At 42.4% G+C, this 18554-nt stretch overlaps 1 protein-coding gene across 4 annotated transcripts in view; it reads right to left on the bottom strand.

Annotated features, from left to right (window-relative positions):
• Window positions 1-409: 409 nt before the first annotated feature.
• LOC115198641 (ubiquitin carboxyl-terminal hydrolase 15) overlaps window positions 410-18554 on the bottom strand; it is a 57465-nt gene continuing 39320 nt past the window's right edge. For 2 of the 4 annotated variants that reach the window (XM_029760731.1, XM_029760732.1), the window contains exons 9-21: window positions 17991-18149; window positions 11759-11983; window positions 11190-11273; window positions 9237-9331; window positions 8445-8633; window positions 6524-6639; window positions 5931-6239; window positions 5648-5718; window positions 4387-4502; window positions 3986-4135; window positions 3405-3508; window positions 3087-3174; window positions 410-2997 (exon numbers count right to left, since the gene is read on the bottom strand). In XM_029760731.1, the coding sequence (XP_029616591.1) occupies window positions 2820-2997; window positions 3087-3174; window positions 3405-3508; window positions 3986-4135; window positions 4387-4502; window positions 5648-5718; window positions 5931-6239; window positions 6524-6639; window positions 8445-8633; window positions 9237-9331; window positions 11190-11273; window positions 11759-11983; window positions 17991-18149 (1884 nt within the window). In that variant the 3' untranslated portion in view covers window positions 410-2819. Of the gene's footprint in view, window positions 2998-3086; window positions 3175-3404; window positions 3509-3985; window positions 4136-4386; window positions 4503-5647; window positions 5719-5930; window positions 6240-6523; window positions 6640-8444; window positions 8634-9236; window positions 9332-11189; window positions 11274-11588; window positions 11667-11758; window positions 11984-17990; window positions 18150-18554 lie in introns of all 4 variants that reach the window. The other 2 variants (XM_029760730.1, XM_029760733.1) reach the window with 2 other exon arrangements.

Here is an 18554-nt window from a genome sequence, read left to right as displayed (position 1 = left end):
TCGTATTGGGTTGTGGGTAAGGGAGTATTTCAATTCATGCACAAAATGTTGGCCATTGAGATTTTGGGTGAAATTCTAAAATGCGCCAGACGCATTCTGAAGAAGTCTCTAATAAATAATCAAGTTAGACAAATGGTCATCCATGTTTGTGCTGAGCTTCAACACTTAAGAATCTCCGACAAAATATATTTTAGTATAGTATGAATAAACCATAATATCCAGTCATGGTCCAGCTTCAACCACAAGAGGGCCTCTATTTCCAATTTCTGTTGAGCCAGGAATGCTCGTTATACATTTACCTCCTTAGGGCACGAATACCCAATCAGAGTCATTATCAATCAAGTTACATTACAGCCTACACAACCTTAAGGTTGGTAATTCCGAATAGTTTACAGAAAAAAATGAGTACTAGGCTTTACACAACTTTATTGACATTTGTGTATAAATACACATGCACATTTCAAATGTAAACCCAAGTGAACTCAAACGCAGCCAAACCTGGAAACCCTGTCATGCAAGGATGACTGAATGTACTCACCTTTACAAAAAAAGTCAGAACAATAGCTCTTTAAAAAATATTCAATCCCCCAGAAGAGGAGAGTACAGGCAAGAATTCTGGGCGTGTGTCCAAAATATAGAGCTCTACTTTTGACCAGAGCACTATGTATAGGGCGCCATTTCGGACACAACCCTGAACTCGTGGACTATAAAGCCAAATTCCTATTACATCGTCAGTCTTGCCAAGGTCTTTAAATATATATATATATATTTTTTTTTAAATTAAATGCTTACATAAATAAATAAATGTTATCAAATGTGCACTCACAGAGTGAACTCTTATGTACAGTATTATATAGCCTATATGTAATCACCATATCTCATCTACTCAGGCTGATCAGTAATACTACCCTCCACCCATCCCTCCCGCCCTCTACAGCGAAAGACCCTACTTCATGCTCCAACCACAATGAAGCATTATTTTCCCTTGGAAGAGTGGACACATACAGCAGTACCCAGGTATTTCTAACCCCCTACTATTTCCCCCCCTCACATTTAACCAAAGCAAGAAAAGAGGCAAAAAAAACAACCTGGCCTTACAAGTGGATCAGTTGAAGTCAGTCATTCAGCGGGCTCTCGCTTTTGACTTTAAAAAAAAAATTGGTTGAATTCCGGTAGCAGCGGTTGCTATTCATGTATGTTTCAAAGATAGGGTTGAGGGTGTGAACGTAAGTGTTCCTGTGAATGTATGAATGAGTTTCAGCTCGTATCTGTGTCCTGTTTAAGTGTGTGTGTTTTGGGGCCATGCACAGACAGCGTGACATAATGTGCAGAAGACTACAATCTGAGATTAAGAGTTAAGGCTGAGGTGATCCAACCAAGAAACAGAAATCTAATGTATCACAAATATTCATAATCTCAAAAAGCCTCTAGAAGGAGCAGGTAGCGGAGGAGAGGCTCAAGAAGCCATGTAAAGCTAGTAATGCATCATACAGCCTAAGAGTGGTGGGTCATCCCAGAAAAGCACCTACCTAATATGCAAACACGTCTCCTAATCACTTATGCAGATCTGAAAGAACTGGGCAATATGGTAGTAGCTCCACCTTGTCATGTGATAGGTATGTGAAATGGGACGAAAAATTCACCTAACCTATCTGATAATTTCAGATCTACAAAAGTGTCTAGGGGTTGTTTCTGGAACTTGACTTCATGTGGCTTGGAGGATATTTACTGTAGGGACCAGCAGAATAAAAAAACTGAACTTAATTATAAGGCTCATATTGTGTACATTAGTTGTGTCTAAAATGCAAGTTCACCACATGACTGGTTTGGCTGTTTTACATTATGAAAATGTATTTTGCTCTTCCTCCTCACATACACAAAGCAGAGTAGGAGGTCTGATCTAGGATCAGGTCCCTCCCTGTCCATATAACCTTATTCATTATGATCCTAAAGGCAAAAATGATCCTAGATCAGCACTCCTACTCTACACAGAGCATAGTCACTATGTGTGGATGTGTGTTCTGTTGACCAGTGTTTAAAAGGCAGCATTCAAAGCATTTTAACTGAGAAGACCCTGGCTCAGAGTAATTTGTAAAACAATTGCAGTACGTGGCACTAATATACGATTCATTATTTTAAAAAATGGGGTAGAGGTGAATGTGCAACAAAATAAAAGTATTAGGACGAATTCCCAAAAAGGCTTCAGCGCATCATTAAACTTAATAATAATTCAGTGTTCATCAAAAAATATATATTTACAAGGCCTAGCTTAAAAAGAATGGTAAAATGGTATGCTAATGCATTGCGCTCTCAAAAAGATAAAAACTTAACAAAATTAAAGCAGGTGGCTGGGAGGGAGTATCGGTTCGAAGCGCCAAAGCAGCGACACCACTGCACTGTGACATTCTGTGTTTGATTCTATGACGAACTGAACTTCGTAATGCAGGCCTTCCTAACGCTTCTAATGGATCCATTAGATTTCAGAATTATGTCATTGTTCAGAATCAGAACAGAGCTTGACTTCTTTTTCCTCCAGAGTGGATGATTCATGTAGAATGGACATGGAGAAGATTCACTGACACGAATAAGACCGGTCAGTCAGGCCACAGATATCTATAGGCCCTGATTTCTTTAGTAATGTTGCTTGGGTGTTCCAGCACTGACAAACTTCTCAGTGTTTAGTTTCCCCTGGTAGCCCACTCTTCGTAGGGCTGGATGGGGTCAGAGGTCAGTGCACAGCCTCAGGCCTGGCCCACTGCTCTGTGTCTGTCGATATGGCTTAGGATGGATATTGTTGGCTCTTTCTCTGTTTCTCCAGCTCAGTTGGTTTTCATGGTGGCATTGTCGTTTACATCTTCTTCGTCGCTCTGGACTGAGGCGACGCTCTTCCTCTCCTCCTCCCCTTCTCTGTTCTCCTCCTCTCGGTCCAGATCGAAGTAGCCTGTTCCATTCACTGTGTCCTGACGCTGGTAGAACAGCACGTACGCTGCTTTGGACTGAGCAGACACACACATGAAGTGCACATTCAATTCACACTGGGCAGTGCTGTGTATCTGACAAGATGTTAGAGGACCATGGAACTCAGCACTATCTGATCTTTGTTGGCTGGAGAGACACTGCTGTCATCAAAGTTGTACCACTTGTCATCATCCTTGTTCTTCGCATAAGCAGTATCTAAGGTGTCCCAAAGACAAGATGAGAAGATGAGCATTTGTCTGCTAAAAGCACGCATGGAATTAAGACTGTTGGTTCAACTTCCTTGTTTGAATCAACTCCGATAAGACTGTGGCTAGCAATGTCTGAATGTATCATTTTGAATACACATTACGTTCAAATAAAGTTGTCTGCACTTCTAGTATTGATGACTAAATTGTCAAATAAAAATACTTAAAAATCAGACTTACAGTGTCCTCCTCCCATGCCTCCGTAGTGGTTGGAGACCGCAATGAGATCGTAGCGACAGGGACCAGCATTAGGGTCGATCAGGAACTCTGACATTTCCATGTCACTGGAGAAAGAATCACACAAAGAACCATTCATGGGGGGGAGCATTCCTTGTTTATTCTTCAAGAGATATTTAACATTTGTATAAGTGATTTACAACTTAAAGGGATACTTTTGGATTTTGGCAATGAAGCCCTTTAACTACTTCCCAAGAGTTAGATGAACTTGTGGATAAAAATGTTATGTCTGTGTCCTGTATGAAGGATGTTAGAGGTAGTTTCGTGAGCCAATGCTAACTAGCGTCAGCACAAAGACGAAGTGTATGGGCATGCATGTTAGCAACTTCCTTCAAATTACTCGCAGAGACATACAAATGGTATCCACGAGTTCATCTTACTCTGGGGAGGTAGAACAAAATCCAGAAGTATCCCTTTAAATCATAGGGAAACAGCTGAGTGTTTTTACTTTCACAATTATACTTGTTCATTGACATTATAGCTTGTTTTGACAGAAAAGTATGGCCGTCTGGTCAAAACTGTACCCGAGTGGGAAATCAACTAGTGAATCCAGCTTGTCCCTCATGTATCTGCTGTAGGAGAAGCGTTTCAGATGGACCACCAGGACTGGAGGCAGAGACCACAGGTCCAGCTTCTTAGTGGCCTGCTGGTGCACCTTGCAGTTTGGACAGTACCTGGGATTAATTAATTATTATATTTGATTTGACAATAAAACATTTAAAAAAAAAAGCATATACTTTCTTAGTACTACCCGAGACAGACAGGATCAATTACACATCTGACCAAATCACAGAAGATTTTAGTTCTGGGTTAATGGAGATTAATATCATGTTAAAACATGTATTATTTTTATTTTGAGTGAACTATTCTTTTAAATGTTCATTATTTCCTTTATTAGCCTTGACAATATGAAGTTAAGTCTCACCATGGGTCCTCTGCTCCGAGCTTCTCTTTGGTGGTGAACAGCTCGATGCAGTCTTTCAGCTTGAAGAAGGCTTTCTTCTGAGGCTTATACTCCATGCTCTCATGCTTCTCAAAGTCCTGTTCACAGGCAGAGCAAGATTTTGGTTATTACTTATTTAGTTCAATTATTACCATCCGAGGCTTAAAGAGAGACATTCATTCTACAACAGTGTTTCCAAGCCTCTTCTCAAATACCTCCAGCCATTCCAACTATTTGATCTATAAACAAGCACACCAGGTTTGGGAAACACTATTCTAGGACAGACACAGACATCCATGCAGAGGAGTCTGACATTAATTGATATACTATACACCCCTCTGTATTTATTTAGACAGCGATGCAAAAATATGTAAATTCGTCTCTATAATCCAGCATTTTGGATTTTAGATCAAATGTTTCATATGAGGCAACAATACAGAATGTCACCTGTCATAATGATGAGTGAGAAAGTTAGAGGAACAAAAATCATACACACCCCCCCCAAAAAATGCTAACCTCTCACCATTACCAATAACGAACGGGTGGTTAGCTTTTTTTGGGTGGTATGATCTTTGTTGCTCTGTAACTTTCTAACGTATTTTTTGTCATGATTATCCATGGTACCATTCGCATTCATGGGTGTTTTTAATCCCTGCCCCCATCCCCACAGGAGGCCTAAAGCCAGGCAGTCATTGTAATTAAGAATATGCTCTGAACTGATTTGCATAGTTAAATAAAAGTTAAATAAATATATTTAAAAAAATGCAGAAGTGTTCAGAAACATTTATTCTTATTTACAATAACAGTGACTCCAAAATGACAATACATTTTTCACCATTCAGTTCCTATTGGGCAAAAAAGCATCCAAAACAAACTGCAAATGCATCCAACAAGTTTGTAGAGTCACAAGCTTGATGTCGTTTAGGAATATGGGACCAAATACTAAACTGTTGACAACTTTAATACACTTTAATTTGTCCAAATACTCATGGGGAAAAAAAGTATTCCAATGGGGGGGACTAGATACATAGTGACTTCATTTCTAAATGGTAAAACATATGTATGAATATAACCTCAAATATAAAAGGTGACATTCTGTACTGTCACCCCTTACATGAAACATTTTATTATCTCAAATAAATTTAAAAAAAAAAATCACATTTTATATTCACTGTCCAAATAAATAAGGAGGGTAGTGTAGGTAAAATGGTTTCTAGTGTTAGAGGAGAGGAGAAAGCCTTACCTCTGTGATACCCTCATGAAAGTGTTTCTTCTTAACCTCTGGTTCCCAGTCCAAAGAGAGATAGGACCGGTCTATTACAGGGAGAGAGCAATATACCCTTTAAGACTAATTGTAAAGGTGATAATATAACAGAAAGAGAAATGTGGATTGTGCATTAACAACTAGTAGAGGCACTGCTTAGTGCTTACAATAAGTATAATGTTATTCGAACGTTACCATGTTTTTATCTTTATCGGAGGGTTGTGACTTCATCTGCATACTGTATGCAAAATGCCCATCTTACCACTGAGTCTGAGGTGTCCCTCGTTGAACCGGATCTGCCGCGGTTCCTCCTTGATTAAGCTGAAGTCCATCTTCCCCATGTTGTTAAACTGGAATGTAAACAATCTCTTCTTGTCCTCCATCGTCGTAGAAATCTGGTTCTGGTGACCTTTGGTCCCTGAATTCTCTCCCCCTAGACCAACCCCGTTCTCCAGCTCGTTGTCCCCGCCACCCACAGAGTCCTCTGATTGGCTGTTGTCGTTCTCAGAGGGAAGCTCCTGGTCCTGACTGGATTCGTCGTCTCCATCCTGCTCGTCAGTCTCCATCTCGCCTGGAATGGATCAGCCGATCAGTTTTTGGAATAGCTTTCTCGACAGGGGTTACATTTTTTATTTAACCTTTATTTAATGCTGAGACCAGTCTCTTTTGCAGATGAGCCCTGAGTAATATCAATAAAACAACTACACACTGTACATATCTATTTACATATCAATTACAAAACACATCAAAGGGAAACACAATACACAATCATATGAAACATTCTTCAGTCTTAGGTTAGCGCATGTGTAAGTGTGTCCGTTTGAGTGTGTGTTCTTGAGCGTGTGTGTTACCTACTGGGCGAGCCGTCCTCCAGGACCCCATTAGTAGCATTTCCATTGACAGTGTGTTGTTTAGAAGAGGGTGTTGTCTCCTCAGTGTCGTCCTCCTCAACGACAGAACGCACAAACCGACTGCACCATACAACATAAAACACACAATATTAATATAATCAGTTACCATTCAATACATAGACATACTCCAACAACATCTAACTGTTCAACATAACTGATATGCTCCCCTCGAAGAAAGAAACATCCACCCTCAGTGCTATTATTACGCAGTTCTTCAGTGCTCCCGGCGTACAAAACATTTCATGAGAAAACATATAAAGATCAGGACATTGTGTCAAAGTCTTGTTTACACTAGAAACCAAAAAACGTTCCATAGAAACAATGAAAAGAGCAATCAAATGTATTTATATAGCCCTTTTCACAGCAACATTGTCACAATTAGGCTAAGTACTTAACAAGAGCGCAGAGTACAAGGTTAGTTAGCGGCAGTTTCTGAGATGGTTACCTACCCACCAGAGGCATAGCAGCAGCATGTTGTAAAGCTTGCTGTAGCGCATGAATGTATGTACAGAGCATTTGGAAAGTATTCAGACCCCTTGATTTTTTCCCACATTTTGTTACGTTACAGCCTTATTCTAAAATGGACCCACCCCCCCGCAATCTACACACAATACCCCATAACGACAAAGCAAAAACTGAAATATCACATTTACATTAGTATTCAGACACTTTATTCAGTACTTTGTTGAAGCACCTTTGGCAGCGATTACAGCCTTGCGTGTTCTTGGGCATGATGCTACAAGCTCGGCAAACCTATATTTAGGGAGATTCTTCTTTGCAAATCCTCTCAAGCTCTGTCAGGCTGGATGGGGAACGTCGCTGCACAGCTTTTTTCAGGTCTCTCCAGAGATGTTCGATCAGGTTCAAGTCCGGGCTCTGGCTGGGCCAATCTTGGCCACCAATCAGGCCTTTATGGTAGAGTGGCCAGACGGAAGCCACTCCTCAGTAAAAGGCACATACATGACAGCCGCTTGGAGTTCGCCAAAAGGCATCTAAAGGACTCTCAGACCATGAGAAACAAGATTCTTTGGTCTGATTTAACCAAGATTGAACTCTTTGGCCGGAATGCCAAGCGTCACGTCTGGAGGAAACCTGGCACCATCCCTACGGTGAAGCATGGTAGTGGCAGCATCATGGTGTTGGGATGTTTTTCAGCAGCAGGGACTGGGAGACTAATCGGGATCGAGGGAAAGATGAACGGAGCAAAGTACAGAGAGATCCAAGATGAAAACATGCTCCAGAACACACAGGACCTCAGACTGGGACAAAGGTTCACCTTCCAACAGGACAATGACCCTAAGCACACAGCCAAGACAACACAGGGGTGGCTTCGGGACAAGTCTCTGAATGTCCTTGAGCGGCCCAGCAAGAGTCCGAACTTGAACAGGATCAAACATCTCTGGAGACCTGAAAATATCTGTGCAGCAACTCTCACCATCCAAACTGACAGCGCTTGAGAGGATCTGCAAAGAAGAATGGGAGAAACTCCCCAAATACAGGTGTGCCAAGCTTGTAATGTCATACCCAAGAAGACTGAAGGCTGTAATCGCTGCCAAAGGTGCTTCAACGAAGTACTGAGTAAAGGGTCTGAATACTTACGTAAATGTGATAGTTTTTTGTTGCAAAAAAAAATCTAAAAACCTGTGTTTGCTTTGTCATTATGGGGTATTGTGTGTAGACTGATGAGAAAAAAATACAATTGAATCAATTTCAGAATAAGGCTGTAACGTGACAAAATTTGGAAAACGTCAAGGGGTCGGAATACTTTCCGAATGCACTGTATGCATGTAAGAGTGTGTGTGTGTGTGTGTAACCCACCAGAGGCGTAGCAGCAACATGTTTTAGAGCATATGTGTGTGACCCACCAGAGATGTACCAGCAGCATGTTGTAGAGCTTGTCCTCGCTGAGTGTTCTGGGGACAGTGATGAGGAAGGGCTGGCCAAACAGAGGAGTGGAGGTGTGGTTGTACCCTGACTGCTTGTACTTTTCTCTAAGGTGGACTGGGATCACCACATGGTCTGTGTCCTCCAGCAGGTTCACTGCCACTTCAAAGCTGTACAACAAGCAGATAGTTATTTTTTCCCCCATTAATTTAACCTTTATTTACCATGGCAAGTCAGTTAAGAACCACCCTCTGCGGGCTCGGGAAACAACAAGATACATCCGGTTTCCAGGGGAAATGGAAAGAGCCTGTGACGCGACTACCACTTTTGGATGTTAACAAGGCGACACGCCATCTTAATTCCTCCTCCACATTTACTGGATTGGTTCAACAGTGCAGTTTTTTTTCTTTCTCGTCAGGACCAGAAAGAAAGAAACCCTGCGGACGTCTGCTACATTATGTTAGTCATTAAGAAAAAATGCACTGCCACCTCAAAGCTCCAGAACTATAGGGTAGGGTAAATATGTTGCAGATATCCGCATCTTTGGTAAGTTAAGGGTTGTATTCATTCGGGCATACTGTAGCAAAATGTTTTGCGAGGGAAAAATGGAGTGTTTCAAATTGGACAGGTTCAGGTAGTCCCTCCCGTTTTCAGTCCATGCCCTTCTGTTTGGTACCTAATGAATACAACTCAGGTTTCACAGATCTAACACTGGAGGGAGGAGTAGACAGTGCTTCATCCAACTGCCTTCATCAGAATAGTCTGACACTCACACATAGATGTCGTCCCTCTCCATGATGCTGCTGAGGTTCTCATTGGTGGCAAATATCCGATGGAACCGATGGTTGTAGATATCTGTTACAATCATCTGAATTTGAAAAAAAAAAAGAAATCTTAAGTACACATACATTGCATTCAGAAAGTATTCAGACCCCTTGACTTTCCACATTTTGTTACATTACAACCTTATTCTAAAACTGACCAAATTGCTTTTTTCCCCCCTCAACCTACACACAAAACCCCATAACAACAAAGCAAAAACAGAAATATTACATTCATATAAGTATTCAGACCCTTTACTCAGTACTTTGTTGAAGCACCTTTGGCGATTAAAGCCTTGAGTGTTTTTGGGTATGATGCTACTAGCTTGGCACACCTGTATTTGTGGAGTTTCTCAAATTCATCTCTGCAGATCCTCTAAAGCTTTGTCAGATTGGATGGGGAGCGTCGCTGCACATCTATCCTCAGGTCTCCCCAGAGATGTTCGATCAAGTTTAAAGTCCGGGCTCTGGCTGGGCCATTCAGAGACTTGTCCCGAAGCCACTCCTGCGTTGTCTTGGCTGTGTATTAAGGGTCGTTGTCCTGTTGGAAGGTGAACCTTCACCTCAGTCTGAGGTCCTGAGCGCTCTGGAGCAGGTTTTCATCAAAGATCTCTGTACTTTGCTCCGTTCATTTTCCCTAGATCCTGACTAGTCTTCCAGTCCCTGCATCTGAAAAACAACCCCACAGCACGATGCTGCCACCACCATGCTTCACCGTAGGGATGGTGCCAGGTTTCCTCCAGACATGACGCTTGGCATTCAGGCCGAAGTGTTCAATCTTGGTTTCATCAGACCAGAGAATCTTGCTTCTCATGGTCTGAGAGTCCTTCAGGTGCCTTTTGGCAAACTCCAAGTGGCTGTCATGTACCTTTTTACTGAAGATTGGCTTCCATCTGGCCACTCTACCATAAAGGCCTGATTGGTGGTGTGCTGCAGAGATGCTTGTCTTTCTGGAAGGTTCTCCCATCTCCACAGAGAAACTCTGGAGCACTGTCAGAGTGACCATCGGGTTCTTGGTCACCTCCCTGACCAAGGCCCTTCTCCCCCGATTACTAAGTTTGGCCGGGCGGCCAGCTCTAGGTAGAGTCTTGGCGGTTCCAAACTTCTTCCATTTAAAAATGGAGGCCACTGTGTTCTTGGGGACCTTCAATGCTGCAAAAATGTTTTGGTACCCTTCCCCAGATCTGTGCCCCACAATCCTGTCTCGGAGCTCTACAGACAATTCCTTTGACCTCATGGCTTGGTTTTTGCTCTGACATGCACTGTCAACTGTGGGACCTTATATAGACAGGTGTGTGCCTTTCTATATTTACCACAGGTGGACTCCAATCAAGTTGTAGAAACATCAAGGAAGATCAATGGAATCAGGAAGCAGCTGAGTTCAATTTCGAGTCTCATAGCAAAGGGTCTGAATACTTATGTAAATAAGGTATGTTTTTTTATTTGTAATACATTTGCAGAAATGTCCCAAAAACGTTTCACTTTATCATTATGGGGTATTGTGTGTAGATTGATGAGGAAAAAACGATTTAATCCATTTTAGAATAAGGCTGTAACGTAATAAATTCTGGAAAAAGGGAAGAGGTCTGAATACTTTCTGAAAGCACTGTATACCATTCCAGAGCATACATTTTAATTTAGCCTCTATTTAACCAGGTATAAAATCCCTTGGGAGGTTAAAAACCAATTTTTTGAGGGAGAACTGATTTAGTTAAGAGCAAGACAGATGTGTATATCTATCTCTCGATCTCTATCTATCGATCCATCCATCCATATCCATCCATCCATCGATATCCATCCATCGAGAGATAGAGATATATATATATATATATATATCTCTATCTCTATCTATCTATCTATCTATCTATCTATCTATCTATCTATCTATCTATCTATCTATCTTACTTTCTCAGCAGGGACACCAGATAGCATAGAGAGTGAGGTACAGAGGTCTGATATGTAGCCCACCTTGGGCACAGTCAGTTTACACTGAAACACAGAAAGACAAACACCCATTAAGCCGGGTCCTAAGATTAACTCATCACTTAATCCATAGGAGAAGAATTTCCCCAAGCCCATGAAGAATGAATAGCTGCAGATTCATTAAATATACACCAAGCCTTCAAAAATAATTAATAAAAAGGATCTCCCTGCAGATTCCATCTGGCCCTATTCAGAGCATAAACTGATTACAAACACTAAAATCCACTTCAGAGGACATCCATTCAAAATCAGAGAATATTGTGGGAGGGAAGATATGTGAAGGATGACTCATTTCTAGGAAGGCGGTAACAGCTCAGTTACCTGTGTGGGTTTGGCCAGGGGGTCCAGACTGACTTTGGTCATATTCACTAGGTGCAAACAGGCCAAAACAGGAAGGTGCTATCCAATAAGACACACAAGTTTTTGTTTTCAGTGGCAAAAGCTTTTGCTCCGGTGTGCACTAATGAATATAACCCAGATACTGTAGTTACCTTTGTGGGTTTGGCCAGGGGGTCCAGCCTGACCAGGTAGACTTCCAGTGTGCGCTCCTTTTTCATGGGCAGCGGCAGGGTCAGGTAGCAGAAGGGATCAAAGGTGACGGAGACCTTGGCGCAGACGGGGCACACCAGGGTGGACTTGAAGAGGCCGTGGAAGATGTCCACGATGATGGAGTCGTTCCTCTTGATGTGGTTCTCCCATGCCTCCTCGGCCACCACCTACAGACACACAGAGGGGAGGGAAGATAGTGAGACACAGGGTGAGACAGTACTGTACCTCCTTCAGACACTCCATTGTTGCTATGACACCGTTTATTCCCACTACTGGTTTTTCTTTTCTCCTCAGCCACTACCTACAGTTACACAGAAGAGAAGGGAAAGACAAACCTCCTCGGGAAACACCTACAGTAGTCACACAGAGGGGAGGGATACAGCTGAGAAACCATTTTGAGATAAACCAAGGGAACACTATGGAGTGGTACACTGTCTATTTATTGTTTATACTCTAGAGACATGCCTACAGTCTTACAGAAGGGAAGCAAAGCAATGAAATCAGAAACACAGCCGAGACAGACTTTATAGGATGTCGTGATGACAATATAATAGCCATATCGAGGAAAACCAAAGTTCCAAAGGCTGGGCCGAACATATTGTATGACCTCTTATACACTAAATTTTGTGGTGATTAATATGTTGATGTAAAGAATATTAGCTGGTCTGTGGTGTGTAATGAGGAGCAACCAGACGCTGCACTTGACGCATTTATGAAACTACTTATTCCAGTTACTAATAAGCATGCACCCATTAAGAAAAGGACTGTAAAAACTGTTAAATCCCCTTGGATTGATGAGGAATTGAAAAATTGTACAGTTGAGAGGGATGAGGCAGCCCAACTGATTGGCAAACGTACTGCAAATTAAGAAATCATGTGACTAAACTAAAGAAAAAGAAACTACACTATGAAACAAAGATAAACTATATAAAGAATGATAGTTAAAAGCTTTGGGGCACCTTAAATGACATTTTGGGAAAAAAAAGCCAACTCTGCTCCTTCATTTATTGAATCAGATGGCTCATTCATCACAAAGCCCACTGATATTGCAAACTACTTTAATGACTTTTTCATTGGTAAGATAAGCAAACTTAGCGATGACATGCCAGCAACAAACGCTGACACTACACATCCAAGTATATATCGGACCAAATTATGAAGGACAAGAATTGTACTTTTGAATTCCATAAAGTCAGTGTGGAAGAGGTGAAAAAACGATTGTTGTCTGTCAACAATGACAAGCCACCGGGTCTGACAATCTGGATGGAAAATTACTGAGGATAATAGCAGACGATATTGCCACTCCTATTTGCCACATCTTCAATTTAAACCTACTAGAAAGTGTGTGCTCTCAGGACTGGAGGGAAGCTAAAATCATTCCGCTACACAAAAATAGTAAAGACACCTTTACTGGCTCAAATAGCCAACCAATCAGCCTGTTACCAACCCTTAGTAAACTTCTATTTCACAGTAAACAAATTGACAACAGACTTTCAGCACACTTATAGGGAAGGACACTCAACAAGCATAGCACTTACACAAACGACTGACGATTGGCTGAGAGAAATTGAGAAAATGATTGTGGGGCCTCTGTTAGACTTCAGTGGAGCTTTTGACATTATCGATCAGTCTGCTGCTTTACACCCCCTTCTATAATGTAGATAAAGAGTTAATTGTCTAACAGAAGACAGAGGGTATTCTTTAATGGAAGCCTCTGAAATATAATTCCCCAGGGTAGCTGTTAAGGCCCCTTGCTTTATTCAATTTTTACTAACGACATGCCACTAACTTTGAGTAAAGCCAGAGTGTCTATGTACGCGGATGACTCAACACTATACACGTCAGCTATTACAGTGACTGAAATGACTGCAACACTCAATGAGCTGCAGTTAGTTTCGGAGTGGGTGGCAAGGAATAAGTTAGCCCTAAATATTTCCATAACTAAAAGCATTGTATTTGGAACAAAACACTCACTAAACCCTAAACCTAAACGAAATCTTGTAATAAATCATGTGGAAATTGAGCAAGTTGAGATGACTAAACTGCTTGGAGTAACCCTAGATTATAAACTCATGGACAAAACATATTGATGCAGTAGTAACTAAAACGGGGAGAAGTCGGTCTATAATAAAGCGATGCTCTGCCAGGTCCTACAGGCCCTAGTTTTTTCACACCTTGACTACTGTTTAGTCGTGTGGTCAGGTGCCACAAAAAAGGACTTAGGGAAATTGAAATTGGCTCAGAACAGGGCAGCACAGCTGGCCCTTGGATGTACACAGAGAGCTAATATTAATAATATGCATGTCAATCTCTCCTGGCTGAAAGTGGAGGAGAGATTGACTTCATCACTACTTGTATTTATGAGAAGTATTGACATGTTTAATGCACTAAACTACTGGCACACAGCTCGGACACAGTCCAGAACAGACTATGGGAGGCACACAGTACTACATAGAGCCATGACGACATGGAACTCTATTCCAGATCAAGTAACTCATGCCAGCAGTAAAATTAGATTAAAAAAATGAAAAAAAACACCTTATGGAACAGCGGGTACTGTGAAGCAACAAACATTGGCACAGACACACACGATAACATATGCACTATACATACACATGGATTTAGTACTGTAGATATGTGGTAGTGGTGCAGTTGGGGCCTGAGGGCACACAGTGTGTTGTGAAATGTGTGAATGTATTGTAATGTTTTTAAAATTGTATAAACTGCCTTAATTTTGCTGGACCCCAGGAAGAGTAGCTACTGCTTTGGCAGCACCTAATGGGGATCCATAATAAATACAAATAAGCTATAATAATGGAAGTTACAGCCATGTCTTAGGGCTATGAGAAACCATTTCAACAGACTAAAATGACACAGTGGAGTGACTGGAGGTAGGAACCCTGTTCCCACTGCGACAGGTTCTCCTCCAGAAACACATTGGCTACAGAGACGATAATTAGGTTATAGAGTTTGCGCAAGATCTGGCATATTTTCTGCCATTCAATTGGTCATTTAAATTAATGATTTACCCATTGATTCTTCAACATAAATGCCTCATTGGGCTGAAACAAAACTCAAGATTGTGGAATCAAAGATATCCACTATTTGTCAGGGTGCACAATATCTAAGGAAGTCTCAAAGTTCTGCTCGTGTGAGGTACAGTATCTCATGATAAGCTGTATGTCACACTATCTGTATTTTTCGTAACTGTCTACATACCACCACAGAGTGAAGTTGGCACTAAAACCACACTCCATGAGCTGTATTCCACCATAAGCAAACAGGAAATCACTCACCCAGAGGCGGCGGTGACTTTATTGCAGGGAAGTTAAATCAGCTTTACCGAATTTCTATCAGCATGTTAAATGTGCAACCAGAGGGGAAAAAAAATTCTAGACCACCATTACTCCACACACAGAGACCTGTACAACTCTCTCCCTCACCCTCCATTTGCCAAATCTGTCCATAATGCTATCCTCCTGATTCCTGCTTACAAGCAAAAATAAATGCAAGACGCACCAGTGACTTGGTTTACAAAAAAGTGGTCAGATGAAGCAGATGTTAAACTACAGGACTGTTTTGCTAGAACAGACTGGAATATGTTCTGGGATTTTTCCGATGGCATTGACGAGTACACCAGATCAGTCACTGGCTTTATCAATAAGTGCATCAAGGACATCATTCCCACAGCGATTGTACATACATACCCCAACCAGAAGCCATGGATTACAGGCAACATTCTCACTGAGCTAAAGGGCAGAGATGACGCTTTCAAGGAGCGGCACTCTAACCCGGAAGCTTAAAAGAAATCCCGCTATGCCCTCCAACGAACCATCACAGGCAAAGCAACAATACAGGACTAAGATCGAGTCGTACTACACCAGCTCCGACACTTGTCGGATGTGGCAGGGCTTGTAAGCTGCCCAGTGACACGAGCCCACCAGACAAGCTAAATAACTTCTACGCTCGCTTAGAGGCAAGGAACACTGAAACATGCATGAGAGCATCAGCTGGTCCGGATGACTGTGTGATCACGCTCTCAGCAGCCGATGTGCCCTTTAAACAGGTAAACATTCACAAGGCCACTGGGCCAGATGGATTACCAGGACGTGTACTCCAAGCATGCGCTGAACAACTGGCAAGTGTCTTTACTGACATTTTCAACCTCTCCCTGTATGAGTCTGTAACACTAACATGTTTCAAGCAGACCACCATACTGCCGTACCAATCAAAAAAGCAGTAACTGCTAATTTGGTAGAAAATGATTTAATGTCATTTTTACAACGTTAAATACATGCTTAATCATGTGGACAAGTATCCTGCCTCTATTGTATTGTGTTTTAGAGAAAATGGGGGTCATGTTAGCAATAAATGCATAAAGTTACTGTGAAACCAAGGTAAATAAGTTCCACGCTATGAGCAGTTACTGCCTTTTTGCTTGGTAGGGCAGCATAGTGTTCTTGGGCCAGGGACTAAGGTAACCTGCCTAAATGACCACTGACCCATAGCACTCACGTCTGTAGCCATGAAATGCTTTGAAAGGCTGGTCACGGCTCTGATCAACACCATTATCCCAGAAACCCTAGACCCACTCCAATTTGCATTACTGCACCAACAGATCCTCAGATGATGCAATCTCTATTGCACTCCACACTGTCCTTTCCCACCTGGACAAAAGGAACACCTATGTGAGAATGCTTTTCATTGACTACAGCTCAGCGTTCAACACCATAGTGCCCTCAAAGCTCATCCCTAAGCTAAGGACCCTGGGACTAAACACCTCCCTCTGCAACTGGATGCGAGACTTCCTAACGGGCCGCCCCCAGGTGGTAAGGGTAGGTAACAATACATCTGCCACGCTGATCCTCAACACAGGGCCCCTCAGGGGTGCGTGCTCAGTCCCCTCCTGTACTCCCTGTTCACGCATGACTGCACAGCCAGGCACAACTCCAACACCATCATTAAGTTTGCTGATGACAACAGTGGTAGGCCTGATCACCGACAACGACGAGACAGCCTATAGGAAGGAGGTCAGAGACCTGACCGTGTGGTGCATGGAAAACAACCTCTCCCTCAATGTGATCAAGACAAAGGAGATGATTGTGGACTACAGGAAAGAGGGCCGAGCATGCCCCCATTCTCATCGATGGGGCTGCAGTGGAGCAGGTTGAGATCTTCAAGTTCCTTTGCGTCCACATCAACAACAAACTAACATGGTCCAAGCACACCATGACAGTAGTGAACAGGGCACGACAAAACCTAATCCCCCTCAGGAGACTGAAAAGATTTGGCATGAGTCCTCATCCTCAAAAGGTTTTACAGCTGCACCATCGAGAACATCCTGACGTGTTGCATCACTGCCTGGTATGGCAACTGCTTGGCATCCGACCGCAAGGCACTACAGAGGGTAGTGCGTACGGCCCAGTACATCACCGGGGCCAAGCTTCCTGCCATCCTCTATACCAGGCAGTGTCAGAGGAAGGCCCCAAAAATTGTCAAAGACTCCTGCCACCCTAGTCATAGTCTGTTCTCTGTGCTACCGCACGGCAAGCAGTACCAGAGCTCCAAGTCTAGGTCCAAGAGGCTTCTAAACAGCTTCTATCCCCAAGCCATAAGACTCCTGAACAGCTAATCAAATGGCTACCCAGACTATTTGCAACCCCCCCACGCTACTGCTACTCTGTTATTATCTATGCAAAGCCACTTTAATAAGCCTACCTACATGTACATATTACCTCAATACCGGTGCCCCCGCACAATGACTCTGAACTGGTACCCCCTGTATATAGCCCTGCAATTGATATTTACTGCTGCTCCTTAATTATTGGTTTTACTTATCTCTTACCTTTTAATTTTTTTAACTAAAAAAAACCCCGCCATTGTTGGTTAAGGGCTTGTAAGTAAACATTTCAGTGTAAGGTCAACACCTGTTGTATTCAGCGCATGTGACAAATAACATTTAAGTGAATTTGATTTGAAAAAAATCAACGCACAACATTAATTGAATGAGTATTGAGTGCCAGAAAGATCGCAAAGACTGCCTGCGACTACAGAGAAAAATTGCTGTGAACTGTACTGTAGCTATGTAGTATTTGTTGTGCATGGTCCCTGACAAATAGTAAAACGAATTAAATTAAACTAATAAAGAGTGACAGTAAGTTAGCAGTAACGGACCTTGTCAGGCCTGCCCTTGGCATCTTTGAGCAGGATGTAGGGTTTCTTCCTGATACGGTTCAGGTCCTCGTGTAGACCGTCCAACAGGAAGGCCAGCAGCTCGTGAGAGTCCTGCTGCTGGTAGCCTGAGAACTGGGGGGCAAAACGACCCACCTGGGTCTGGAGGGAGGGGAGAACAGACACACACACACACAAACAAGTATATAGGAAATTCCAAATTCACACTTCACCCCTAGGGAACTTGTGGAGATTGAATGAGTAGAAGCAAAATAGCAGATTCCACCAACCTGTAGCCTGTCAGTTAACAAAGTAGTACTATTGCCATATTTCTTATATCTGTGATACTTTCTGATCTACTCAAGAGCAGTGGTGTAATCGAAGGTAAACTCACGTAAACACCGTTCACGCACCTTTTCTATTTTGCATGAACGTTGACCCACCTATTGCGGAAAACCACATTGAAAGTATAGGGAGCGTTACTTTATTCACCACGAACGGAAATCAGTGTTAACCCACCCATTCTTTCTACCACTACATCACTGCTCAAGAGACTGTTGTTGTGGC

Source organism: Salmo trutta, chromosome 8 (genome assembly GCF_901001165.1).
Source record: "Salmo trutta chromosome 8, fSalTru1.1, whole genome shotgun sequence".
In the NCBI taxonomy this organism is placed as follows: domain Eukaryota; kingdom Metazoa; phylum Chordata; class Actinopteri; order Salmoniformes; family Salmonidae; genus Salmo; species Salmo trutta.
The sequence above is the reverse complement of the archived record's forward strand: the minus strand, read 5'-3'. Positions and strand labels throughout refer to the sequence as shown.